The 26,627-nt window shown below is 45.4% G+C and overlaps 2 protein-coding genes across 8 annotated transcripts; one reads left to right on the forward strand and one right to left on the reverse strand.

The window, feature by feature from the left end:
* On the reverse strand, positions 1-26,577 carry GEMIN4 (gem nuclear organelle associated protein 4). Of its 5 annotated transcripts, none has more exons than XR_015715857.1 (5): positions 26,503-26,577; positions 20,618-23,688; positions 12,674-12,786; positions 10,973-11,184; positions 1-739 (listed from the first exon to the last, which is right to left on the reverse strand). XR_015715857.1 is itself a non-coding variant. In XM_087825980.1 (3 exons), the coding sequence occupies exons 1-3, from the start codon at positions 26,510-26,512 to the stop codon at positions 12,733-12,735; spliced, it is 3,135 nt and encodes a 1,044-aa protein (XP_087682106.1). In that variant the 5' UTR covers positions 26,513-26,577; the 3' UTR covers positions 12,632-12,732. The 5 variants fall into 5 exon arrangements, 2 of the variants coding, with proteins under 2 accessions (XP_087682106.1, XP_016057472.2); XR_015715856.1 differs by lacking the exon at positions 1-739 and adding an exon at positions 6,092-8,002; XM_087825980.1 differs by lacking the exons at positions 1-739; positions 10,973-11,184 and having other exon boundaries at positions 12,632-12,786.
* On the forward strand, positions 11,826-19,283 carry TLCD3A (TLC domain containing 3A). 3 transcript variants are annotated; one of them, XM_087825984.1, is made up of 5 exons: positions 11,826-12,023; positions 12,425-12,508; positions 15,736-15,940; positions 17,035-17,188; positions 17,594-19,283. In XM_087825984.1, the coding sequence occupies exons 1-5, from the start codon at positions 11,902-11,904 to the stop codon at positions 17,833-17,835; spliced, it is 807 nt and encodes a 268-aa protein (XP_087682110.1). In that variant the 5' UTR covers positions 11,826-11,901; the 3' UTR covers positions 17,836-19,283. The 3 variants fall into 3 exon arrangements, with proteins under 3 accessions (XP_087682110.1, XP_087682108.1, XP_087682109.1); XM_087825982.1 differs by having other exon boundaries at positions 17,035-17,130; XM_087825983.1 differs by having other exon boundaries at positions 11,898-12,023; positions 12,425-12,525; positions 17,035-17,130.
* Positions 26,578-26,627: the final 50 nt, after the last annotated feature.

Genomic DNA, 26,627 nt, shown 5'->3' on the forward strand with positions numbered 1-26,627 from the left:
TTGTAGTGGAGGACAATAGTTTAATTTCCACATGAAATCTTGTTCAAAATGTTTTCCTGGCACTCCTTTATGGACTGTTTTTTTAGTACATGGCTTTTCACGGTGACAGGTTCTTTTTGCTGTCTTTCATTCCTGAATTCTCTGAACATCCTGGATCCTGGCATTTGTTCCTGACACTCGTATTCTGAAAGTTCCTATCCCAGACACCCAGTTTTGCTTTGATTGGTACTCTGGTTCTCTGTGCATGCTCAGTCTTGCTAAACAGATCGTAATCTCGAGCTAGCTTCAGTAGCTCCCGTTCCCACGGTCACAGCTCAGGCACTCGGGCCTGCGTGCACGCTCGCTCCCGGAGGCTTTTAAATCAGACCCCTTCCCCACTGGCTACACCGGGTTCATATTCAAGTAAAGTAATTCCTTTACTTACTCCACAAAGTGATCACTGTGCAGCGCAAAATGACAACTTTTGTGCTGGTCTTACACATTACAACAAATACAAAAACACGTCTTACAAAGTTGCCATTAACCAGTACAATCATTATAATGTGGCTACCATTAATTCATCGCATCTGACGTGCTGTAGTGCCTCACAATGCCACTGTCGCATCCAGCCCTGTCCTCTTGTTTCTTTCCTTTCCTTCCTGCTGAGTCCTGCTGCATTCCCTGGGCTGGGTCTTGAGACTCTCTCTCCTTTCCTCCTGGTCTATACCAGTAGTTCTTAATCTTTTTTGAGTCTGGATCCCTTGGAGAAGGGGAAGAAAAATGCATATTTGCACAACATTTTGAACGCATATTTAAGGTGAGGGATTCCATTGAGTGTTTCTTAAACATTTTAAAAAGCCCACGCCTCCTGCTAAACGTAAAAACCTCGTGAACAGCCCTCCCACACACAACATTCTGAGGAGATGTGATCTTACAATCACTGATATGTAGTTGATATCCATTCTCCACCAGCCAAGATAGAAACATGGATGTGAGAGAGACACATTGATTGGTTGCCTTCCACATGTGCCCCGACCGGGGCCGGGGATCGAGCCTGCAACCGAGGTACGTGCCCTTGGCTGGAATCGAACCCAGGACCCTTCAGCCTGTGGGCCAGTGCTCTAACCACTGAGCCAATACGGCCAGGACCCAGCTAAACTTTAGGTCTACATCAGAAAACCAGTAAAAAGTTTTGTTTCCAAAATATAATATTGTTCAAGATTCTGATCGCTTCCTCCACTCCAGTCCCCCACTGAGACTTGTCACTTTGAGAGACCACTCTCACAGCCATCATGTCTCGAAATCTTTTATATCCACAGTTGGGTTTCTCTCGTCAGTGTCAGGCACATCTTATCAACTGCCAGTGAAAATCTTCACTTTGCTTCTCAATTTCTCTTTTCCTTTGCCTCCGCTCCCCTTGCCTAGGCACCTTTATTGGTTGGGTTTAGAGTTTAGCAGTTTATGGGCAGATACAGTCCACCATCCTAAATGACAGGGAATGGTTTGGGGGACTAGTAAAATGAAATACATTTGCATGGTACTTTATGCACAGCTTAAATGTTTTCATATATGTTATTTCTTAGTCTTTACCATAGTCAGGACCGTAGAGTGAAGAGCCAAGGTCACGCTAAGTACGGGCCTGCTAGACGGACACCAAGGTCTGTTATATTGCAGTTCAGTGCTTTTGCTCTTCTGCTCCTCGAACATCCTGAACTAGGTCCCATTACATCCAGGGGAAATCTTGGAAAAAATCAAAGCTATTGCTTTCTAAGAGCTTATGTGACACTTTGACACTTAAAAATATGATGGCCCCACCCTGGCCGGGTAACTCAGTTGGTTAGAGCATTGTCTCAATTTCGCCAGGTTGTGGGTTTGACCCCTGGTCAGGGCACATACAAGAATCAGCCAGTGAATGCATAACTAAGGGGAACAACAAATCTATGTTTCTCTTCCTAAAACTTAATAAACGAATTAAAAAATACATGATGATCCCCAAAGTATGTTATATATATCTCATTTTAAAAAAATATTACCTTTCATGTATTTTTCAAGGCAGTATGCTTTTCTTCACAAAATTTCTAACTTTATTTAAAAATACTCACATGCACATACTGAACGATGTTCCAAAGAAAGCTAATAAGCAGGTTTAACAGAGCCATTACTTTCTAGGTGCTTATGATGATTTTCCTTTCTTTTATATTTATGTACTAAATAACGACTTTTTTATTGGAACTCATCCAACACAGGAAAATGCAAAACTCACTCTTAATTTACCTCACCCATGTACACACAAAACCAACACATGCGCATACACACTTCTCTCCTTGGAGGAAGCACTGTTAGCAGTTTGTTGTTTTTCTTTCCAAGCCTTTATTTGTGTGATTATACAGCAGCATACGTACCAATCATATTTACAGGTGGTTGTTGGGTTTTTTTTAATCATAAGTCATCTCACTATAATTATTTAGTGATTTGTCTTTTCCCTTTAACAGTACGATCTGGAGATCTTTCTCTGTATTTTGGTTTATCTCTCCTTTTAAAAAACAACCTGTACGTTTTTATTGATTTTAGAGAGGAAGGGGGGAGATAGAGAGAAACATCAATCGGATGCCTCCTGCACGCCCCCTACTGGGGATGGAGCCCGCAACCCCAGCATGTGCCCTGACCGGGAATCGAACCTGCAACCTTTTGGTACATGGGATGACACCCAACCAACTCAGCCACACTGGCCAGGGCAGTTTCTCTCTCCTTTTAATGTCTATGTAGTATTCCATAGTTTGACTATACCATAAAATATTTTATTGCTGCTTTAGATTGATCAAAATTTTTTGCTATTACAAACAATACCATATTCTTGTAGTACATATTTATACTTCTACCAGCACTGAAAAAAGTGCCTATATCCTTGTATCTTTATGTATACTGATATTATCAGTCTTTTAAATATTTACCTAGAAAGCTCTTCTTGGCCTTTTGTATTTCTTCTGTGTATTTTCAGTTTATATAGCATCTGAATAATTCTTTTGGGTCATTTGTTCCTTTATCATTTAATTGGTATAATCTCTTTGACTGTTCCAGATATTAACCCTTGCTCTGCTATATACTACAGATATTTTTTTTCTAAACTGTTACTTGTATTTTAACTTGTTAATAGTGCCTTTTTATGTGCAGTTTTGTTGTTGTTGTTTTTGGTTTTGTTTTTAATATACACCAGTCTTGTCAGTCTTTTTTCTATGACATCTGGGTTTTATGCTTTGGGAAAGCTTTCTCTAGCCCGTGGATTTAAAAAATATTTTTCAAATTTTTCTTCTAACACATTTATAGTGTTGCTTTTTATGTTTAGCCTTTGATATATTTGGAATTTATGTTTGTGTTTGTGTGTGGCAGGGTGTTGTATTAGTTTCCTAGGGCTGCAGTAGCAAATTACCACAGGGTGGGTACATTATGACAATAGAAATTTATTTTCTCACAGTTCTGGAGATCAGAAGCCTGAAACTAAGTTGTTGGCAAGGTTGAGTCCTTTCTGGAGGATCTGAAGGAGAAACTTCTGAACCTCTTCCCTAGCTTCTGGTGGCTGCCAAGCAGTCTTGGCATTCCTTGGCTTGTAGGTGCAGCACTCCAGCGTCTCATTCCCTTTGCCTTCTCTCTGTGCCTGCTTCTTTTTGTCTCTTATGAGTATACTCATGGGATTTAGGGCCTGCCCTAATCCAGTAGGGTCTCATCTCAATCCTTACTCTAATTTCATCTGCAAAGACCCCATTTCTAAATAAGATCGTATTCTGAGGTTCTGGGTAGATGTGTGTGTGTGTGTGTGGCGGGGGGGGGGGGGTGTTGTTGGGCACTGTTCAACTAATTTTGTTTTTCCCAAGAGAAGTTTAATGGTTTCTGTGGTTTTCTTATGCAGTCCTTTCTTTCCTCACAAGTATGATGTGCTTGATTTAGTTGGTCTGGTTCAGGACTATTTGTTGCTTTTACACTATTTCGGTTATGATAATTTGTAGGATGTTTTAATATACTCTAAATTCCTCCCCTCCCCTTAGTGTTTTTTATTCAAATATTTCTTTCACATTATCTCTAATTCACATAAGCTTTGGAGTTTATTGAGTTCATTAAAAACATGCTGAGATTTTGATTGAGATTGCATTGAATTTATAGATCAAGTTGGGGGAAACTGACATGCTTACAATATTGAATCTTCCCTTTAGGGCCATGTTCTCCGTTTATTTAGGCATGTATGTCTTTCAGTAAAGGTTTGTAGCTTTCTTTATATAGGTCTTACATATTTCTTGTTAGGTCTAAAACTAGTGATTTTGTAAATGGTCCTTTTTTCTTTTATATTTTCTAGTTGATAATTTCTGGCTTATAGAAAAACCATCTAAAAAATCTTTTATTGATTGATTTTGTATGTGCCCTGACCAGGGATTGAACCTACAACCTTGGCATAGGGGGACGACGCTCTAACCAACTGAGCTACCTGGCCTGGGTTAGAAAAGCCACTTATCTTTGTACGTTGATCTTGTATCCAACCACCTTACCTCAATTATTTTATTCTATAGTTCAGTTGAATTTCTTAGTTTTTCTTGATAAATTACCATATTGTTTGAAAATAGTGATAGTTAATTTCTCTTCCTTTTCAATGTTAATATAGTGATAATTTCTCTTCCTTTCCAATCTTTTTGAAGGTTTGTATATGTGCTGTTACACTGTCCAGAACCCCAATAGTAGAGTGTTAAACAGAAGCACATTGAGTGAACATGGCACTTAAAATCTAAATAGAAAGAAACATAAAGACAAACCAACCAAGCCACAGATGCTGCACAAGAAAACAATGGACTTATGATACATAAAAGGAAAATGGCAGAATTCTGACTAGCAAGTGCTCCCTGTACTCCCTCTTGCATAATATTACTTAAAACCTTCTAAATCCTTCTAAGACCTGCACTAGGCAGCTCCATCAAGTTACCTGGCAACGTGGGAATCTGTTCTACCTGCAGGACAAACTGTTTCAGTCTGGCTCCTAACAGTTCATTCAATCTTTAGACTGACCATTGATAGTTCCTGAGGTCAGTCACAGAACAGTGGTGACACTCAGCTGCCACATAAGCATGTGCTAGTACGCTTGGGGCTGAGGTTCTTGTTGGTATAGTGAAAATTCCTTCCTAAATAAGAATTTCGAGTCCTTGTAACTAACCAGCTTTCTGCACTGTTTTTAGTTTCTGCCTATTTAGGTTTTCACCTACGATCCAGTTGAGAATTAACTTGTGGCTAAAATTGGCTGTGCATGGTAAAAGACACTACAGACTTAGCTTCGCAAAGAATGGCTTTTCCTTCACTCATTTCTTAACAAGTATCAAGCGCCTACGTAATTGTAGTTTACTAAATAGGTTAATAGAGCTCGGACTTTAAAAAGAAAATAACAACAATTAGATACTTAAATAGGAGCTTGGGTTTCTATAGATATTATGATGCCCACTTTAAAGATAGAAACTGAGTGCTAATAAGGATCGGAATCTTAATGTTTTTAAGGTTAAAGTTACCAGAACAAGCCTACTCTCCCCTAGTTAAGATTTTCTTTCTTAAGCCCTGGCAGGATAGTTCAGTTGGTTAGAGTGTAGACTGGATACGCGAAGGTTGTGGGTTCAATCTCCAGTCAGGGCACATACAAGAAGCAACCAATGACTGCATAGATAAGTGGAACAACAAATCGATGTTTCTCTCTCTCTCTCCCTTCCTCTCTAAAAAAAATCAATAAAAAAATTTAAAAATGTTTAGAATTCCTTTAAGCGATAACACACTTTGAAAGACAATCTATAATAATTCAAATATCAAATTACTTGACAAAGATGAGGTTTCTGAAAATTTTAATATTAAAAATGCTTATAAGATAAAATGCTTATTAATGCTCAAAATTAAAGCATGATCTCAATCAAATATATACTGAATACATGTAAAGATAACTGGGGGGAAAATTCTACCAAAATGCTAATATCTGAGAACAGTCTCAGTGATGGCATCAATTGTGATTATGATTTTCCACAGTGGGCATGTTTTACTTTTTTTTTTTAAATATATCTTTATTGATTTCAGAGAGAGGAAGGGAGAGGGAGAGAGAGAGATAGAAACATCAATGACGAAAGAACCATTGATCGGCTGCAGCCCACAACCTGGGCATGTGCCCTGACCGGGAATCGAACCCTGATCGCCTAGATCCTAGGTCGATGCTCAACCGCTGAGCCACACCCAGCTGGGCATGTTTTACTTTTTAACATATTACTTTTAAAAAAAATCTTCACCTGAGGATATGTGTGTTGTTTTTTATTATTGATTTTAGAGAGAGAGGAAGGGTGAGAGGGAGAGAAACATCGATCAGCTGCCTCCCATTCCTGCCTCTGACCAGGGATCGAACTTGCGGCCCTTTGGTGCATGGGACGATGCTCCAGCCAACTGGGCCACACCAGCCAGGGCTAACATATTACTTTTATGATCAGAAATCTAAAATTATAATCACTGATTTGAGTAAGCAAAATAAACCTTTTATGGAATTACTTATGAGACACGAAGACACTGAAAATCATTGATCTGCTAATTCAGGAAGACACCTAAATTTGCACAGCAGTGTGCTAGTTGTAACTCACTTCAAAGGTAGTGTCTTTAATGGTTCAATGTCTTCAAATATTTGTTTAAACTTGAGTTTAGAACTCACTACTTTTAGTTAGGTGTGACTATCAGCAAACAAGCACATTTTTGTATTTATAGAAAAGAAATGTATATGGGAAAGTGCTTTGAAAAAATATAAAGCAATATACAAAGGCAAGCACTATATAATCAATTCTTTGTGTAAGTTCTGCTTTTTATTGACAGGGAGCGTTATCATTGTGTACAAAAGCAAAGACTTCCCTGTGGTGTGCAGCTGTGGTCACTGTTTGTAGAAGCCATGTGTTTGGGCTGTGACTGTGCTTCCTAGATGTAGTTTGCCTTTGCAAATAGTCCAGGATAAAACTGGGGAAGTTGCAGTCTGGACTCCATTCAAGCCAGGCCCAGGGCACCTTCAGTCCAATAGATGTTTATTGGGAAGCCTAACAGCAAGAAACTGTGCTGCAATGATACCAAGATAAAGAAAAATAGCCTCTTGCCTGTGCTCAACATATAGTTAACATGTATGTTTGAAAACATTCCATCTAATCTTCACAGCCACCCTGTAAGGTAGGTAGAGGACCCCTCATTTTACAGGAGGTTAGTTTTCCCCATGTCACACAGCTTATGTGTAGCAGAGCCAGAACTGGAACTCAGGTCCTCTGACCCTAACCCCAGCGCTGTATGGCATGGCTGCTGCCTCCTGGACCAGCAGTCCCTGCCTTCCCGTTAGAGGTACACAGCTTAAAGAGGAAACACATATACAAATATCAGTGCAAGGCCGTATCGATAAGGTGTTTTACAGAGTGCAAAGTGCAAGAGAAAAAAAAAAGAGAAGGGCCATTAATTTCTTCCTGCCACATTTTCAGTCCTAAGAAGAAGTTGCCTCCTTTTCGGTGCCAGGTATCTTCAAATGCAACGTAGCTGTTGGTGCTAGCCTAAGGGAATGATGCTCATACAAGGCCTCACTTCCTTTCTTTTTGTATGTCTCATTTTACCTGTCTTTTCCTCTTGTTCATGTGTGAATTACTGTCCCTGGATCTGTAGCTCCATGCCTATTTTCCTGAGGGTGTATCTTGGCCTTTTGGTTCCCCAGAACCATGTCTGTCTCAGTCTCTTCCAATGAATCTTCTTCCTGTACCGTATCTTTCTCTCTGTCTCTTCCCATCACTTCATTTCTCCTTTTGCCCTCCTTCCTGCTGTCTCTGCTTCAGATGTCCCCAGTGAAGATATGAAGTGCAGATATAAACAAAATAATTATTTCAGAATACTGTTCCATTTTCTCTGTTACGACTTTTTAAGTAGCTACGTGGGTGGAGACCTCCAAGTTCTCTTTCAGTTCTGGAACTCGATGCAGAGGTGTTCCATGTGTGAATCTGAGTTGTTTTTCCTAAATAATGTAGAATCATTTTCTGGGTAAGAAAATACCCTTGATCAAGGGTAGCAGCCCACACATGACTTATGTCAATGACATTTACTTGAATGTTTTCAAAGTAAATATGGTATTTTCAATTTAAGGCTGGAAAACCAGGGAGCAGACATGGGGAGAGTCCTGCATCCTATTCTCTAATGGTTGCCGGGTTGGAGCGTAAAGTAATGAGAGGGATTATAGGAGGGGAGATTACCAAACACCAGGATCATAGCCCTGGCCTGGTGGCTCAGCTGGTTGGAGCGCTGTCCCATGCACTAAAAGGTCGAGGGTTCCATTCCGATCAGGGCACATGCCCAGCTTGCTGGTTCGATCCCTGCTCAGGGTGTGTAGGGGAGGCAACCGATTGATGCTTCTCTCTTTCTCTCTCTCTCCCTTCCTTTCTCTCTAAAAGTCAATACAAACATATCATCTGTGAGGATTAAAAAAAAAAAAAGGAGCATATACCTCAGTGGCAGAAGAAACCATTGAGAAAAATCCTGCACAGCCCTTCAAAACTGGGAGCTTTATGAATTCCTGTTCAAAGGGTGAGACTCTGATTTGGTAAATGAGTCTTATTCTAATGTCTAGTAATCCAAACTCTACTTCTGAAACCCCACAAGCCCGGCCGGGCATGGCTCAGCGGTTGAGCATCGACCTAGGATCCAGGCGATCGGGGTTCGATTCCCGGTCAGGGCACATGCCCGGGTTGCGGGCTCGATCAACAACTCTCTCATCATTGATGTTTCTATCTCTCTCTGTCCCTCTCCTTTCCTCTCTCTGAAATCAATAAAGATACATTAAAAAACAACAACAAAAAAAACGCACACAAGCAGCATAATTAAAAACTACTTAAATCCCAACCGTACAGCATGAAGTAGTTGAAATCACCCTGGAACATGAATCAGAAGCCCCAGGTTCTCACTTGAAAATGGCCATTCTTTATAGGGTGGCAAGTCAGTTTACCATTCTGCACCTGTTTCTTCATCTATAAAATGAAAATAATATGTTCACCTACCTCACTGAGTTTTTCTGAGAACCAAGTGAGATAATCTATGTAAAAATGCTTTGAGAATTATTAAGGTATATATAAAGTGGTGCTAATAACAGCAGCATCAGAGCCCATAAACTCCACTCCACATATTTATATTTGTGAGTAAACAATTAGAAACAGTGATTACTAATCAGAAACTACATTATGAAACAATTATTCTTTCCTTGCTTATCAAGCATGAAGGCAGTATAATCATTAATCGCATTGACCTTGAAGGCAGAAAGTACTGAATTCAAATCCCAACTCTGCCACCAGCAGTGTGATTTTGGGTAATATTTTAATTATTCTGGGTCATACACACACAGTGAGGATAACAGATTTTCCAATGAGATAATGCATGCAAAATGTTTGATATATTGCCTGGCACATAGCAAGTACTCAATAAACATTAGCTTTAAAAAGTATCAGACATTTCTTGAGCACTTGAAATGTGCCAGGCCTAACTTGGTAAACAACATGAAAAGACACTGTCCTGTTTCAAAGAGCCAACAATTTGGTGGGGAAACGCACATACAAACAAAAAAAACCCATGCCCACTGCTCAAATGCAAAGGCAGGTTAGAAAATGAACTTATAAATCTGCCTGGAAAGACAGGTAAATAGAAAACTTGGAGAAGGAAGCATTTGACTCAAGACTTTTGAAGGGTGAATAGAAGTTTGTATCCAAAAGGCTTGGTGCTTTTTACTTGGCTTTATCATTTGCCCACAGGGGCTTGATACCTTGAAAAGTCAAGGCTCATGTTTATGCTTGTTAGCTTTCTTGTGATTCAGCCTAAACATTCTGGTGAATTCATAAGCATGGTGTTGGGAATTCATTTTACTTGCTGTCTTCCATAAGTGAAACATCTGTTTTGTTTTCATTTCATAGACTCCTTAACAGCTGTATAAACAACTTCTTGCACAGGGTATAGACTGGTTCCCCCTACGTAAAAGTGTTGGCATCCTTGGTACATGTTGTTGATCCCATTAAGGAAAGAAGGCAGGGAGGACTTGTAACCACTTGTCTCTGGAGGAGCTGCAGTGACCAGGATAAATGGGTAAGGAATAAAAAGTGGAAGGCTCAAGGACTTGTTCTTCTGGAGAGAATGGGAAGTTTACAGATAGCTGTCCTTTGTCCACGTGCAAATGCGAAAATACAGGCAGCTTTGTATTGGCCAGACGCCTTAGTACCAAACTGAAGTGCCTTTCTCATTTCACCAAGTATTTTAGCAGAGAATTTGGGAGTGAGACATGTTGCCCTAAGTGGAAGAAATTTCACACCTTTCTTTGGGCTTTCTGCTTCCTAAATATTGGCTAAATCCCTCATCTGAATAACATATGGGAAGATGTTAAAAGCTGTGTTTATTCTGTATCTGTTTCTACACCAGTAACTGCGGTGTTAGAGAAATGTAATTGGCACTGAACAGAAATCATCTGTTACTTTATAAAAGTCATATAATCTTATGAATTTAGAGTTGGAAGAGCCTTAAAGAGCTTGTAGTTCATCCTCTCCATTTCACAAATGAGGAGACAGTGGCCCAGGGAGGCGAAGGGGGTTGTTCCATACAGAGTCCTCTTACCTGGCTTTTGTCAACATTTTGCATGAGGATGATTTTGAGAGACCGGACCCATAGTACTTTCCAATTGCAGGAGACATAAATGAATTGCATTTCTCCCCACATTCATTGGCTGAGAAAGATACAGACCAAAGCAAAGGAAAACCCTGGTAAGCCCTAAGAAGGAGTGAAGCCAGCAACACTGAAGTTTCTGTATCGGCCCATGTAATTGGTGCTGAGCGAGAGTAAACCAGATTCCAATCCACTAAAATTTAGGGCACCTGGCCCGGAACTTTTAACTAAGAGTCTGTGGTCAACAACAACAACAACAACAGCACAGTCACCAAGACTGGGTAGTAAGTACCTTGACCCAAAGCCAAGAGACAGCAGGGCCGTGCCACAGAAAGTCCGCAGACGGGATGCTCCACCTCGACGTGCACGCTGGAAGGGGAGCCTCTGGATTCTGTGACAGGATGTCATGTCGTTAGGGGCGATCCCCTCCGGAGAAGCTGCAGCAGCTGGCAGGACGCGGAAAGGCCATCTTTGGCCCGCAGGAAGGCCATTTCCTTCAGATTCCTATTTGGAAGCCAGAGTGCATGGCAGCTGATAAGCCAGGCCGCAGATGAGCAGATAGGCACGAGCTCACCGCCCTTTCCTTCCTTCCCGCGGAGGGACGCCCTCCGCGCCGCTCGGACGGGCTGCGCCCCGCCGGGAGGGCCGGTCCCCCCCCCCAGGGTAGGGTCTCCGCCGCGCGTTTCCTACCTGGCTCTCTCGGCCTCCCACCTCCATCCCGCCCCCTTGGCCCGGAGCCGGGGAGGAGCGGACACTTCTCGGGTCCGGCTGGTCCCGGGGGGAGGGGGAAGCGTCCGCGGTGACGGAGCGCAGCCCGCAGAGCCTCGGCCCTCCCCACCACCCCGCACGCCCTCCGCCCGCAGGCAGCGGCCGCCCGCGCTGCGCCCCGCGTCCCGGCGGCAGCTCGCCCCCGCGCCTCGCTCGCGGGCCGGCTGGGGGAACCCCGGGAAGCCTCGGGGCCCAGGGGCGGTGGCGGCGAGACCCCGCCCCGGCCCGCCGGCCCGCGCCTATCGCGGCCGCCGGCCTGGTCACGCGGAGAGCGGAGGTGCGGGCTCGGGGCCAGCGCTCCGCGGCTGCGGGAGTCGCGGCGGGCTGGTCGGGGCGGGGTGGAGGGTGGAGGGTAGAAATAGGGGCGGGCGGGCCGCGGCAGTCTCGGAGGCGAGCCGAGCCGACCTGAGCCACGCCGAGGGCGCCGGACGCGGCGCCGAGCCCTGAGCACCCATGCTGCAGACGCTGGCCTGGGGCTCACTCTTCTTCCCGGGGCTCTTCGCGCTCTGCACCTGGGCGCTGCGCCGCGCGCGGCCCGAATGGAGCGACTACGACTGCGTGATGGTCAGCACCAGGTACGCGGCGAGGCCGGCGCCGCCCGCCCCGCCCGGCCGCGCGGGCCGCCCGCCCCGCGTGCGCCCGCCCCTGCGCCGGGGAGGGCGAGAGGGGCGGCGACAGGAAGCGGGGGGCGCCTCCCTAGTTCCTTGCCCCTCTCGGCCGCGCTGGTCGGGGCTCCGGGAGGACCCCGTGCGTCCCGTGCTGGAGGGAGCGGGGCCGGGATGGGGAGGGACGGCTGCCGCCCGTCTGCCAGCTGCCCTGGGGGTCGGAGCGCGGCGCCCGCCCCGCCGCCGTCCTCCCGGCGCTGGCAGCCGAGGGGGAGGTCGGGCTGAGGACTTCGGGCGTTATGCTGTCCACAGGACCGGATTAAGCGCCCCCCCCCCCGCGCCCCCTTTTTCTCTTTTCTGCCGCGCCGTAGGCTGGTTTCTTCAGCGCAGGCTGTGCTGGCCACCGGGTCAGGGATCGTCATCGTCAGCTACTGCAAAAACGTGGTCTCCGACAGGTAACATCCAATGCCAGGTGAAAGAAGTACAAATATCACCACTGAACTCTTTCGAAGTTTGCATATTTTAGTGGCTCACAGACACTAACATCAGCACACGCTGCTGGGTAGCCCATTAATGGGAAAACTTGGGCACCATAGTTAGTCCCCACCTCCTCTCCTTACCTCTTTCTGCGTGGTCACCTTAGGAGAGTAAACTGAAGAAGTGCTAGAGAATGACAGTCTCAGCCTGATTTAAGGTGGCATTGAGAAGACAGTGCGGTCCATTGATCCAAGTTCTGTAGGAGAGAGATACATTTGAAAAGGATTCAGAAGTGAGAGTGTGGCTTTTGTTTCTTTTAAGTGACCTCACTGGGGTCCTGTCCTGGAGCATTCATTGGCCAGGATATGTGCAGTGTGGTTTAGCACAGCCTTACAAATGCTGCTCTTGTCTTTTCTCTGGATTTGCTAAAAGGTGGTGGAGGGTTTTCGGGTGCTTTTAGAAAACGGACTTGTCAGTCCAGAGGCTGGCCAGGAAATGTGCATCTAGTGAAAGGAATCATAAAGACCAAGGGTGGTCTACTTTGTATAGTATTTAAAACTGGGCAATGGTGGTGTGTTGTTTTTGAAGCCATTTTTTTTTTTTCACCTGTCTTCCTAGAACCACTCTCAACTTTCTCCCAGGTAAGTTGAAGAGTGACAGTCATCATACAGGGAAAGTCTGACAATGAGCCTTTTCTCATGTTGACTCTGCAGTGTCCCTCTTTTCACCTGTTGAGACTGCAGTGGGAGGAGAGCCTGAGTGGGGTATGTCTCACTGGCCTGCAAATGCAGTGCCTGGATCTTACTTGGGATTAATGCTGCCATCATGATTTTTGTGCTTTTCTTGGTGATGAGTTGTGTGTAATTGCTGAGAGAAGACAGGTCGGATGACTTTGATTGCATGTACCCAAGGCTAACAGCATTTGCATGGCCGGGTTTGAAAGCATCAAATAAAAAATTTTAGTCCAGCATATTGTGATTACGTGGCAAGCTTCCTCAGTGCCCCCACCCAGTGTTTCAAATCAAACTTGAAACCAGCCTCTTGCAAAGATTAGGACAAGTGTGGTTCAGCACTATCTTGAGCTGACATGAGGGCAAGCAGCAGGCAACTACTACACATTTTAGAAAAACATATTTGTGCATAATTAGCTTTCAGTTCTGTAGCACCACTGTTGTGTTTCCCCCTTAAAAACGGTGTGTTTTAGTGGCTTGAGCATGGTAAGAAACCTGAGCTTGGTTTTCAGATACATTTTTTTTCTTTTCTTTTTTTAATATATCTTTATTGATTTCAGAGATTCAGATACATTTCTGTGCCCTCTACCTTCACATGGATGCATAAGGGTGCTCTAATGGCATCTAGATCATCTAAAAAAACCCAAAACACACACACAAAAACCTTTTGGGGCTCATATCTTATATACTCAAATATTTTTCAATTACATGCTTTTTCACTTTATGCCTTCATGTTGACTGTCTATAGATAGAGGATATCTATAAATCCCAATTTATATGCAGACTGTGGTATGGGGCCAAGGATTTCATCAGCTTCTTAAAGAGGTCTAGATCCCTAAAAGGGCTAAGAGTCACAGCTCTAGGCAATTTTCTCAGTTTAAGCACTTATATTTGGGTAGTACTTTTTACAGTTAAAGGGACTTTCACACTTTTGGTTTTTAATCTTTACAATAACTTTGTCAGGGAAGTAAGACAAGGATTACTATCTTCATTTTATAAAGAAAGCTAAGTCCCAGGTTTTTGGTAGTTACGATTACAATCTAGATCTCTTGCCAATAAATCTTGAGAGAATTCTACCAAGCAGCCACAATTTCAGATCTTATTCAATTGGTACTGTGTACAAAATATTAAAACCCTAAGCCCCACTCAAGGCCAGCTATATTTCAGCTCAGCTTTTAATAGCTCCTTATAGTTTATTTAACTTGGAATTGCTTTAAGAAAGCAGTGGAGACCATTGATGGGCAGTAGAATAAACATTGCATCTTTTTGCCTAAATGGACTTTGGCTAATTAATTCACCTGCATGTATATTACATTTTCCATCATTACTTGTTTGCCTGTTTCTTTGTTTATGCATTATTGAGTTATGCTGTGGTGAGTGTGGAATCACTTAGGACCAGGAACTTGAATGGCACCCTCTATAGAGTATATTTCTAATGTTGCATTTGGTCGGCTGGCTCCTTAGGAAATCCCCTGAGGCAAAGTTACAAATACAGGTTTGAGGGCTGTAGTATACCATTAAGAGTCTTGGGGGGGGGGGGGGGGGTGGAGCCTTAATTAGCATTGCAGGTGATTCTTATGTTCAGGTAGTTTGAGAACCACAAAACTAAATTGTTTCTTCTACCTAACACATGGTGCTCAATAAAAATCTGCTATTTAGTGAATCTAATCCTTCCCAGCATAGGATATGATTTCAATTTAGATGTTTTTATGCACATCAATTTTCTGTAGAATTAGGATTTATCATTTGGGAACAAAATTATAAAACTTAGACACTCCTTCTAATCTGCTCTAGGATAGTGATAAGCTGTCATTTCAACTCAGTAAATATTGATTCAACCCCTTTGGAGAAGTAAATGGAAACAGTGTCTTTTGTCCCAGCTTCTCTTTTGGTATCTGACTGCTATAAGGTAGTCCTTGAGCTCCGGGCTCATTTCCAGACATATTTTTCTTAATGAGTGGAATTGGGATTAGCTATAGAATTATAAAGAAAAATGGTCAGGGTTGCTTGCCAGTTACTCCCTAGAGTGGGGTTACAAGCAGATGCAAGAGGAAACTCCCAAGTGTTGAGCAACGAGTGAAGTTAAACTGGAAATATTGGATTGGGACTTGGGACACCTTCCAAACCAGTTTCTTGGTGGGGCTGTTGAATCATTGGTAGAGATATCTATATCAAAGTCAGCGTATATCACGAAATGCCAGAAAATCCATTACAAATGAGTAGCTAAATCAAGCAGAGAGAGCTAGTCATTTAAACCATGGTGCTTTCTGCCTTTGACAGGAATTATCCCTATAATTTAGAGAAAGTTGTTCAGTCCATCAACTTCAGCATCTTCATTGTAAAGTATCTGGAGTAAAAAAGTCGGATTGCTACAAAGCTGAAGGAAATGTGTTTGAGAAGAGGTTGGCTTGGAGCCTGCCTTCATAGTTGATATCCACAATTATTTCATGGACCACTCATATGCTTTCTTTCAGGCACTGGCTTGCCCGAGAATATGTCTGGTTTTTGGTTCCATATATGGTCTATGACACCTACGCCATGTACCTCTGTGAATGGTACCGAACCAGAGAACAGAACCGCAGACACTCCCTCACCATTTTTCGAAACTTCCTAAGTAAAAACCGTCTCATGATCACGCACCACGTGGCCATTCTGTTGGTCCTTGTGCCAACTGCACAGGTATGGCCTCCCAGGATACAGCCACCAGCAGCCTTGGTCACTCATTTCTCCCATTGATCTGGGTATCCTGACCATTACTTAGGAGTCAGGATTGCCCTTTTCCTTTGCTTTCCTACCTCACCCACTCCCGTCGTGCCGGCTGCTTCTGCAGTTAAACCCCCCAGGCAAATAATGTAGAAACGTTCATGATCCTCCTTGCCAGCAACCCCCCAGCCCTTTGTGAACCTTTGCTAAAGGTTCTGTCTTTAGTTCATATAAAAACAAGATAAAATACATTAAAAATTTTTTAAATGAGACAATTATTTGCTCAGTCAACTGGTTATTTGTTCTAACAGGGCCAGAGAGTACTATATGCATTATTATGTCACAAAAGTAGATTCTGAAAGCAAATAGCCTCATAATTTCTCCCCAGATCCATTTTTTCCCATAAAAACTTCACCCAACGAGAGGTGGGAATGCAGAGAGGAAACTAGTAATTTTTGAGTGCCTGCCAGGTGACAGGCACTTGATTCAAAAACTCATAGCTTTCTGCTAATTAGAAATGACTAGAAATAACATTAGAAATTGTTAACCCTATGCCATAGATGAAGATACTGGGGCTCTAAAAGTTACGTAGCTCACTCATTGGTACTAATTAACAGAGCTGCTATCCTTTTATGCTATATTGCTTTCTTGAAAAGATAGAGAGGTAGAGTGTATTAGATTCTTTAAGAAGGCTCCCCAACATCTAGCACAGGGTCTGACACATATTTTGTTGAACTGACCTGGCTAAGTGCCCTTGGCATGACTAAGTTAGATATCCAAAAGTAGGCTGCAGAGTTCCTTCCGGCTGACGTTGAAATTTAGAGAAAGCTTGGCGTGTGATGAAATCAGCCGATCAGAAGTTGCCTCTGGGTCCTAGTGACTCAGCCATCAAAGTGCCATCGCTATGGGAGCAGCAGGGTATTAAAGGGGTCTACACTTGTCCATTAGCATCTCCCTTTCCCTTTGTGGTCTCTCATGGTGACCCTTTTCAATAGCCCAGGTTAGAATTTTCCTTCTGGTGGTCCTTAACCTCCATGTCTTATCTCCCTGTTTCCTCTTGTCACCTGCAGAGGCTTAGGGGAGACCTGGGGGACTTCTTTGTTGGCTGCATCTTCACGGCAGAACTGAGCACTCCATTTGTGTCGCTGGGCAAAATTCTGATTCAGGCACGTATGAATGAAATGGCAGAAACAGTGTGGGGGGCACAGACTCCACTTTTCCTTGGTAGGTTGTGGGGTTTGCAGAAATCCCATAGTGCTAATCGTGGGATAGGAGACCCTTGAACAGACTTAAAGGTCAATTGTTCTTCCAAGCCAGTGGGGACAAAATTGTTTCATTAAAATTTAATAGTCCTAATAGTCCTTCGTGAATTTTTTTCCCCCTGGCCATAGATTTTCTCTCATCCTCTGTTCCTATGTTCCTGTGAGCTGGGTGGCTTTGGTCAAATTCTACTCACTGTTGGGAAACCTACAAGGATATATGCATATATAAATATGGCAGTGCTCAATCAACTTTTCCAAATGTCAGAAAGCTAGATGCTTGGCCTTTACTGCTGTGGGACTTGGGCTAGCCATATCCTGAAGGCCCAGCCTCTTGGTGACTGCAGTCTCCTTCCCTTTTCTTTTGCAGCTAAAGCAGCAGCACACCCTCCTGTACAAGGTGAACGGGATCCTCACACTGACTACCTTCGTTTCCTGCCGGATCCTTCTGTTCCCCTTCATGTACTGGTCCTATGCCCAGCAGCAGAGAATAAGCATATTCCAGGTGCCATTCAGGATCCCTTTCTTCTGCAACGTGGCCAATGCCTTCCTCATCGCTCCCCAGCTCTACTGGTTCTCTCTGCTGTGCAAGAAGGCAGCTGGGCTCTTTGACACTCCCCTGGCCGAAAAGGATGGATAAGAGGTCCCAGGAGTCAGGCAGTGAGGGTGCCTCCTCACACTATGTGCCTCTTCCGCTCAGTGTTCCATGGACCACACTGCACCCTGGGTGGCCTTGGCCTTTTGGGTATTGATAAGCAGATAAGGGTTTGAGTTTTCCTAAAGAATATTCATATTACCTCCCTCTTCTAACCTGCCCCTTTTGCAAAAGCACTTTTAGTGACAACTATTGGATCCTGTCCGGCCTCCGTGGGCGGGCAGCAAGGTGGATTTAGTGCAAGCCCAAGGATCCTTCCTTGGGTCTTCTCTCAAGGGCCCTGGGAGGTAGAAGCATGGGTGTGGAGACAGGTGGACCAAGATGATAAGTGTCTGGGCACCCAACTGGCCCTGACATTGGCGGCTACCCACCTTTCCAGACACTCAGGGCAATATCCACACATACTAGGCCAGCAGAAGCAAGTGATGACTTATTTCCTGAAATAATCTATGTTGGCCTGGGAAAATCGTTGTGGGTAGGTAGCTTTTTATTGTTTACTAGATAATCCATTGCCTCATCCTTTCATTCATGTGCCAACATTGAATTCTCGTCTACTAACTTCCAATCAGATGTCTCAGTGGGGGTCAGGAGGCAGCAGTGGGAACTTGAAGCACTTGAGGAGGTAGAGAGGCTAATAACAGGTCAGCATCTTTGCAGGCTGACTGTAAGAAGTGTCAAACTTGTGAGTTTGTTGTAAACAGTCACAAATACTGTTCCCTTTTTAGCATGTCCTTCCAAGCCCAGCCTTCCCCATATCCACACACACAGGATGCTCTTGTTAAAAACTATAGGGGTAAAGTGAAAAGATGGCTACCAAGCTATTTACTGGGTACCCCACTGTTTGACACTGTCCTTTTCACGTGAAGTGGAAATGGACTTCTGTATTCTAAACCATGAAAAGTCGCATCTAGTAGGCTGCCTTCTAAGCCAGAGCTTTTGGTCCAAAGCCTGTTCCGATGTGCGTGTACCACCATTTAGCCACAGAAGGCTGGAGAGCAAGAGTACAAGGCAGCCCTGGCCAGGTGATATCCTGGGGATGGACTCCTTCGCTACCACTTGCAGGTGGGATTCCCTGGTGCCGACACTAATCATTCCTTATCAACTAGGATGGGTTTTAGAAACTGCGCTACCATGAAATTTTTTTTTTTAGGTGGTAGTGACAAGCTAGATTTTTAAATGCCTTTTGATTCATTGTTGTCCATTAACTTAAAGTACTGAAGATGTGTCTCAAATTTTGACTATTTCAGTCTTTAATGGGTGCCATTTTAAAAATGCAAAATGATGTAATTTTTTACTGTTTTGTTCACTGTCAGTGTATCTTGTATAAATCACCCCTGTGGTGATTAAATTGCACTAATATTTCCCAACTTATTCTCATTTGTGAAATACATCAATACGAACTTCCTGTAAGACCCATCCCATCATCTGACTTGGATGGCTGCTGTGTGGTATTGTTTCTGGTCTGTGTTCATATCCATGTAACTGGCAAAGGCAGGGTGTTGAGGGGAGGGGGATGTGTTAATGCTTTCAGCCTCCAGGAGGGCCTACCTCATACCTTATTCTAACATTGCTCCTATGATTCATGGTCCCAGTACACTGCAGGGTCCAAGAGTTCAAGTCCAGTGGTTACCAAACTTTAGGTCCTTTTTTGTCTTTCGAGGTGAACTCCAATTAGGAGTTGGGAGGGTAGAAACCTAATTGTAGGCCACAGAGCCAGGCCATTTTAAGTGGGGGAAGGAACCTGAATGCCTCATTTTGAGTGAGGGTGTGGCTATGAAATAAAGGTGGTGATGGGGTATCTCCTTTTCCCTTCCTTGCCTCCCAAATTAAATGCCTCACCAACCAGTCCTCATAGTTCTGTAAAATACCCAGACACCTTAAAATGGAGTCTGCTTCTGTGGACATTTCCTGCTCCCTCTCATTCTTTAAAACCATGACAATCTACTCCAGGCAGAAGATAATTACACTGACCCTTTAAACACATCTCTATTTACCAGACCTAGTTTTAGCACAGCCCTTCTGGATCCACTGAATGGATGGAGTTAAGGCTGTCTGGCAGAAGTCTTCAATTCAGAAGCCATCCATTTTCTTGAGGTCCTTAATCTACCCACAGAATTAAATTTTCTTGGTCCAGCCATCTCCTTTTACAGTGGTGCACATGGCCTTTTGGGCACACAGATCACATGGCCAACTGGTGAGAGAAGAGAGGTCTTTTCCTAACTGCTGCCCTTTCTGAGAGACCACAAAATGACTCGAGGGTTTCAATGCAAAAGAACACACATACCTTATAATTTTTCCACTTGGGTGGTTTCACCTTTGAACTTACCAAATTTTAGGGTGGAGAAGTCCAATTATGAACACATTCCTCCCAGCTTGATTTGATCTTTAAGGCTCTAGCTCAGCCCAATTTCAGAGTAAACCGTAACTATTGATGAGACTCCAAAGAGAAAAGACAAAACTCAAAATGAGAATGTTGTTATAATGTGTATGTTACAGATACCCAAGAAACTATTTTCTTTACATTGTTACTGCCATATACTTTTTAGCTTGTGTACAATTTCACATAACTGAAAAGTTTGTGTTTCTCAGCTCTAGCCTCTGTAGACCCTACCCAGAGTGGCCCAGCTGTTTTCTGATATATAAAGGTCAGAAGTTGCTTATCTTCTGCAGCAGGGTTTGGCGCCGCTCCTCGGGGCTAATGTTCTTGGCAATGGACTTGAGGAAATGCTGCTCATTTACCTTCTGGAGTAAGGCGCTAATAGAAGGGTTGGTCTTGCTCAGGGTTTCATAGCAGGTGAGGATTTCCAAGGCCAAAACGTAGAGTGGTTCACACACCTCTTGGTGGAGCATGGCCATGATGTGCAGAACATGACAGAATACCTGAGTATAAAAAAATAGGGCTTCCTGGGTCAGGTCCTGTTCTTGTCCTTGGGCCCAAGGGCCAACTGACTGTATCAACCTAACTGAATCTAGGAGGCTGGTCAGACTGCTACAGAGAAGTTTGACCACATGGCTCCAGCCTTCCATAGGAAGCCAGTTGCGACAACTCTGGCTACAGAGAAACTGGAAAGCTCTCAGGAGGAGTACGGAGAGTTGGAGCTCTTGGGCCAAGGGCTTCAGGTTGAGCAGAGGAACAAACTGAATATATTCCAGGCTATAAGGGACGTGCAGGAGTTGTTTCTCCAACAGTCTCCTGGTCAACTGGAAAAGGTACTGCCACTCCTGGGTGCTGCACCAAGGCATGACTTGCACCAGGGCTACCAGAAAGCCCTTGCTAAACAATCTGACCTCCTCAGGGTTGCCCACACCCACCACTAAGAGGGAGAGCATCCGTTCAGAGATGCTGCTAGAGATGCAGCAGCACTCCATCCAGGCGAGGAGCCCTGTGCCTGGCCCATACCCAGGGTGGGCCTGGGACGTCCACTCATCCTCAGAAAGCTTACAGATCTCAAAAAGGGTGGCTGGCACCTCACACTTGAAGTGGCCCTCAAAGAAGTTCTTCAGTCTCAAGCCCACAGTCCAGTCCAGTTGCTCCAACTTCCGGTGGAGCCAGGACAGGGACTTGACCCAGGTGTCTGGAGAAAAGCTCTCGGCATTAGCTAACACGATCTCACAGAGGAGCTCCAGGATACGGACCACCAAATCCTTCTCATCCAAAGACAGGCAGCGCTTCTCCTTAGAGAGCTGCCAGTATTTGCTGAAGCAATCCAGGAGCTGGCACAAGCTGAAGATGAGGGGGAACGGAGAACAGGTCTGGAGCCAGAATTCCTCTAAGCAGGCATTTGCTTCGAGAGTCTGGATGAAGATCTTCAGACTGAGGTCCACCTCTTCAACATCTAGCATCAAGAAAGGCAGGACGAATTCCCTAAGCAACTCGTCTGGCTCAAGAAGAGCAGCAACTGGAATCCCCTGGGGCTTCACGGGACTCATCATGCATCCCAGGAGCTCCAAAAACTGCTTTTCTTCCTTGGGTGTTGAGAACTTTGTCCAGACGGTTTCTTTGAGGCATGACACCACAAAAGTGGTAGATGGATTTGGACCTTGCTCTTCCTTGAACCTAAGGGCGGGGAAGGCAGTGAGAATCTGAGCCAGGAACTTGTGGGTACCGAGATTGACCACAGCCATACTGCACATTTTCTTCACTGTGATCTCCGGGTGCAGTAGTACCAGGCGGGCCACGGAAGCTACAGCCTTAGCCAAGCCCTGTTCGGAAGCACTCTGTGCAAGCTGGTTAAAAGTCGTGTTGAGGTCTTCCTGAAACCCCTCCAAGTAAGCCAACAACTTCTCAGAGAGGCCCTTTCGCCCCCAGGAAAGCAGGACACCTGAGAGGACTTTATTTTTATCTGGCAGTGAGAGGCCTGTGTAACACTCCAGGATCAGGCTGATCACTTGTTTGATCTGACATTCGGGGATGGCTCTGTCTGACGTGCTGACTTCCACCACTGTTTCCAGCAGCTTTAACACCAAATCTGGCTCTCGGAAGAGAGCTTGGTTATTAACCAGGCAGGCTAGCCACTCGTCCGAGAAGGCCCACTTCTTCTCAGAAGCAAAAATGTAGCACATTTCCATGTGCCGATCCATCTTCTGCTCGATGATGGCCATGGCGATTGAGGCAGTGATGTCCTTCTCCAAGCCCTTGTTTAGTACCTTGTTTGTTTTCCTCAGGAAATCCCCGACACACTCTGCCAGTTCAGAGACCACCTGCCTCTCCTCCTTGGAAAAGCTGGTGGTATCCAGGTAGAGCTTCAAGTTCTGGCTGAAGGAAGTCAGACTGTCACACAGCCGGTAGCTGTCATAATTTGTCCCGTGGCTGCTGTTGAGCATGGCCTGCAGCTCCTCCCCCCACTCCCGCAGCAGGCTGCGCATGAACTCAAACCCAACGAAAATTGTTTCATTCGGGAGCCTGGCCAGTGAGCTCAGGTTGACGTCCCGTTCTGCCTCCTTTACCTTCTCTGCCAGTGCCTGCTGGTGATATGGGTTCTGGGTGTCCGAATTCCACACAGAGATCACCGTGGCCATCTTGTCTAGATACACAGTCGCGGACACTTCCTGAGGGTCGTCCTCCACCAGTGCAAACACGGTCAGCATGTCAGCCAAGTTGGCTAATGCACAGCACTTCATCCCAGGGCACAGGATTCTGTTTTGGATTTGCTTCAGCCCAGTGAGCAGCATGGCCAACAAAGGCATGGTAGGACACACATCTGGGTCTGACTTAAATCTCTTTGGAGGGTGGGAAAACTCATCTGAAGAGGACAAGTACTTATTAGCCATTGTCCTAAACTGGGAGAGCAAGGGGTCCTGCTGGTCACCCTTGTGCTTCATCATTTCCCACCAGACATCAAGGAAGAAGGCCACATCCTTTGAAGAAGTGTCAACAGCCAGGTGCTCCAGGAAGCGCTCTAGTTCTGCACGGCAGATGGTGGTGGGGAGGGCGAGCAGGAGCTGGATAAAGAGTCCAGAAGCTTCCAGGGACTTGAGCAGTTCGAAAAGGACCGTGTGATTGATGGTAGGGATCATGTTGCCTACTGAGAAGAACACATCTTCCTGCCACCGAGTTTCAGTGTCAGAAGGGGTGACAGGGTAGGGCTGAAGAACCTTGGCCCAGATGATGACCAGGGCTTTCCTCTTCCAGGCAAAGGACTGGGAGCATGCTGTGGCGGAGATCTCCCTCAAGGCCTCCACAATGGGCCGCCCAACATGCTCCCAGTCCGACTTTGTCAGTTCTGCCAGTGCTCTGGGGTGGAATAGCTGCTCAGCCAGCAAAAAGCCCCCGTGCAAAATAGTCATTTCTTCACAGATATTCAAGGGCCCTGCACGGAGAGAAGCCAAATAAGATAGAGTGTCGTGAACATTTTCAAAGTAGTAAGCAGAGGTTAGAAAGATAGCGGTTAGTAGGCTGGCTGTCAGGATCTGGGTTAGAGATAAGAGCTCTAAATAGGATCAGTGGGAGAGGGGGGAGACAGAGGTAGATTTAGAAGCCACTGTAGAGCTGGAGTAAAAAGGACTTAGGTGAGTAATAAACAAGGACTCCTAAACTCTAGCTTGGAACTGGGAAGACAACAGGCCCCATTGGAAATAGGGAACACAGACAGGAGACTCAGAACAGGTTTGGAGGGAACACTGTTAAGTTTTGGTTATTTGGAGTCTGAAGTATAACAATAAGGCAGTGATGCCCTCCAGCAATAGAAATGCAGAGCTGAGGCTCAGGATCAATGGAACCAATGAAGTGAATGAGATCCTGCAGGAAAAGCATTTGAAAAGGAAAAGCTAGAATAGTACGGCTATACCCTCCAGCAAAAGATGGGCCAGCAGATGATCTGGGGAAGGGTTTGAGAGGGGAGAACAAGGACAGTATCAAAGTACATTGGCGACCAAATATATATTGCAGGACATGAAGCTGAGCTTCTAAGTTATGATACAGATCAAGAGGCGCACGGCCCAGGGCTGTGGGCACAGAAGCAATCAGACAAACCCCACCTTCCCCTATTTCTCTTATAGCCTTCTCCTGCAAACAGGTTTCAACTGTTCATCCTTTCGGAGAAACAATTCTCCCCATGGCTTCTTCCATCAAGAACAGCTATTCACAGCCCTGGTTCTCTGGTAGAAACCAAGGGGTAGATAGAAAAAAATAATGCACTGCATTAAGAAAGAAAAGTCCTTCCTTCAGTGACCCATGAACTGACACAGACTTATCAAAGAAGGCATCTTGGGACGTTTAATCAGACATAAGTTTAGCTCAGCCATTTAAAAGCAGTGTGATCTTGGACAGATGACTTCTCTGAGCTTCCCTTCTGTATATGTGGGGATAATACAAACTTCATATAACTACCGTGAGGATCAAATGACAGATACTAGTCAAGCCCTTGACACTGGGTTGGCGCTTACTGTTAGCTCCTGATTCCATCTCCCAGGGATGGTGAGGGTTAAACAAGATACAGCTACAATAAGAATCAGGATACAAAGAGCCTGATGAAGTGCTCAATAAATGTTGGTTTCCCCCAAACCTTTTAATTGTTGACAAGACCAGAATCTTGTCCCTATTCTTGGCCTCCCTGAACTCAAAAACATGAAAAGACAGATCTTTCTCGGGTGTCTCCTTTAACTCAGAAATGAAATCAGAGCACAAACACTGCTCACTCATCAATATTCCTACTCCTGTCCCCTTTGCCAGGGCCCAGAGATGCCAACCCTTTCTTAGTCCCTCATATCCCCAAGAACCCATCTTCCCAGGCCAAGAGCCAACAGAGACTACTGATTCCAGCAGACTTAAGAATATTCTGCTCCAACCATTTATGGGAGCAGCAAAAAGGCCAAGGGATGAGCACCCCTAATGCAGCCTACCGGTGAAGGAAATCCACCTTGGCTTGCCCTGGGAGTGGCTAAGGCTGACTCCCAGGGAGGGTTAGATTGTTGAGGGGTATCTCTAGGGGTTCTGGGCCTTCTTTCTGGCTCAGGCTACTCTCCAGGGTGCCAAAAAATACATTCCCTAAGATTCTGTAAACTGAATATTGCTCTATCAGCTCAGCTGAGATGTTTGGCCTCCAGAGACACTAAGTAAATACATATGCTACTTGAAGGAGTAAATGCCAGGAGCAGTTAATAGCCTGGTAATTCCCAAGTGTTTTATTTATTACTACTGGTTAACTGGTGCTTGTAGTGCCCACTCCTTTATATTAAGTGCTACTCTGTGCCAGGCACTGCACTAGGTGGTACGCATGTGAGAGCTCTTTAAGTCTTCCTATCGACCTTTTGAGGACTGTATTACTCCCATTTTAGAGTTGGGAACATTGAGATTCAAACAATTTGCTCAGGATGTTACACCTACAAAGCCGTTGGGCAGAAATCACCACAGCTATAGGGCCCCAAACTCTTCCAGCTCTACCATTCCACCACTTAAGAGCTAGGGCTGGAGCCAGGGACCACAACTTTTCTCCACATCCTAGTATTACTGGCACACCTTGGGATGCCTCACCCCAGTCTCCCAGAACAGTCTCCCGGTCTTACCCCTTAGGAGCAGGTCCAGAAGCGTAAGGAGCTGGGCAATGAGCCACCCATTTATACCAGCTCCGCCCTCCCTCCTTCCAAACTTTGCCTCAGGATTCAGAATCAAGGTGCACGTGCCATCTCGGCCGCCGCAACTGCTTAGTCTGATGAACGCTATACACGTGACCTCAATGAAAACTCCCCCAAACTCTCAAGTGGATACATGATCATCTCCGTTTTTACCGATAAGGGCCTCATGAGCCTAAGTCACTTGCTCAAGAATTTATCAGACATTCAACAAATGAGACCGACGGGCACCCGGGGCTCCCCCGGGCGTCCTCCGAGCCCGGCATTTTCCGAAGCACGTGCATGAACCCTCCTCACTTTCAGGAAACCTTCGCTTCACAGCCGCCTGGCGCTTCACGCGGAAAGGGGCCGAGGGGCCAAGAGACGAGCCAAAGAGCGGCGGGGCCGGGGCTGGAGGCCGGGCTCACGCCCCCGGTCTCCGAGGACACTCCCACTCCCCACACCCCTCCCCACCCCGGAGGCCTCGCTTAGCCCGGGCCCACTCTGCACCGCCCCGCTCTCCCGTTGCGGGAGCGGCCCAGGCGGGCTCCGGGAAGGGGAGCCGCGACACCCACCTAAGTCCATGGCGGCGTCGCAGGCGCAGCGCGGCGAGTACTGCGCAGGCGCCACGGCACAATGGGCGGTCCCGGGGGGGCGGGACAATAGGCCCCCGCCTCAGGCCCCGCCCACAGGCTGAGCT

The sequence above is a fragment of the Miniopterus natalensis genome, chromosome 17 (genome assembly GCF_054644295.1).
Source record: "Miniopterus natalensis isolate mMinNat1 chromosome 17, mMinNat1.hap1, whole genome shotgun sequence".
NCBI classification, from domain to species: Eukaryota; Metazoa; Chordata; class Mammalia; order Chiroptera; family Miniopteridae; genus Miniopterus; species Miniopterus natalensis.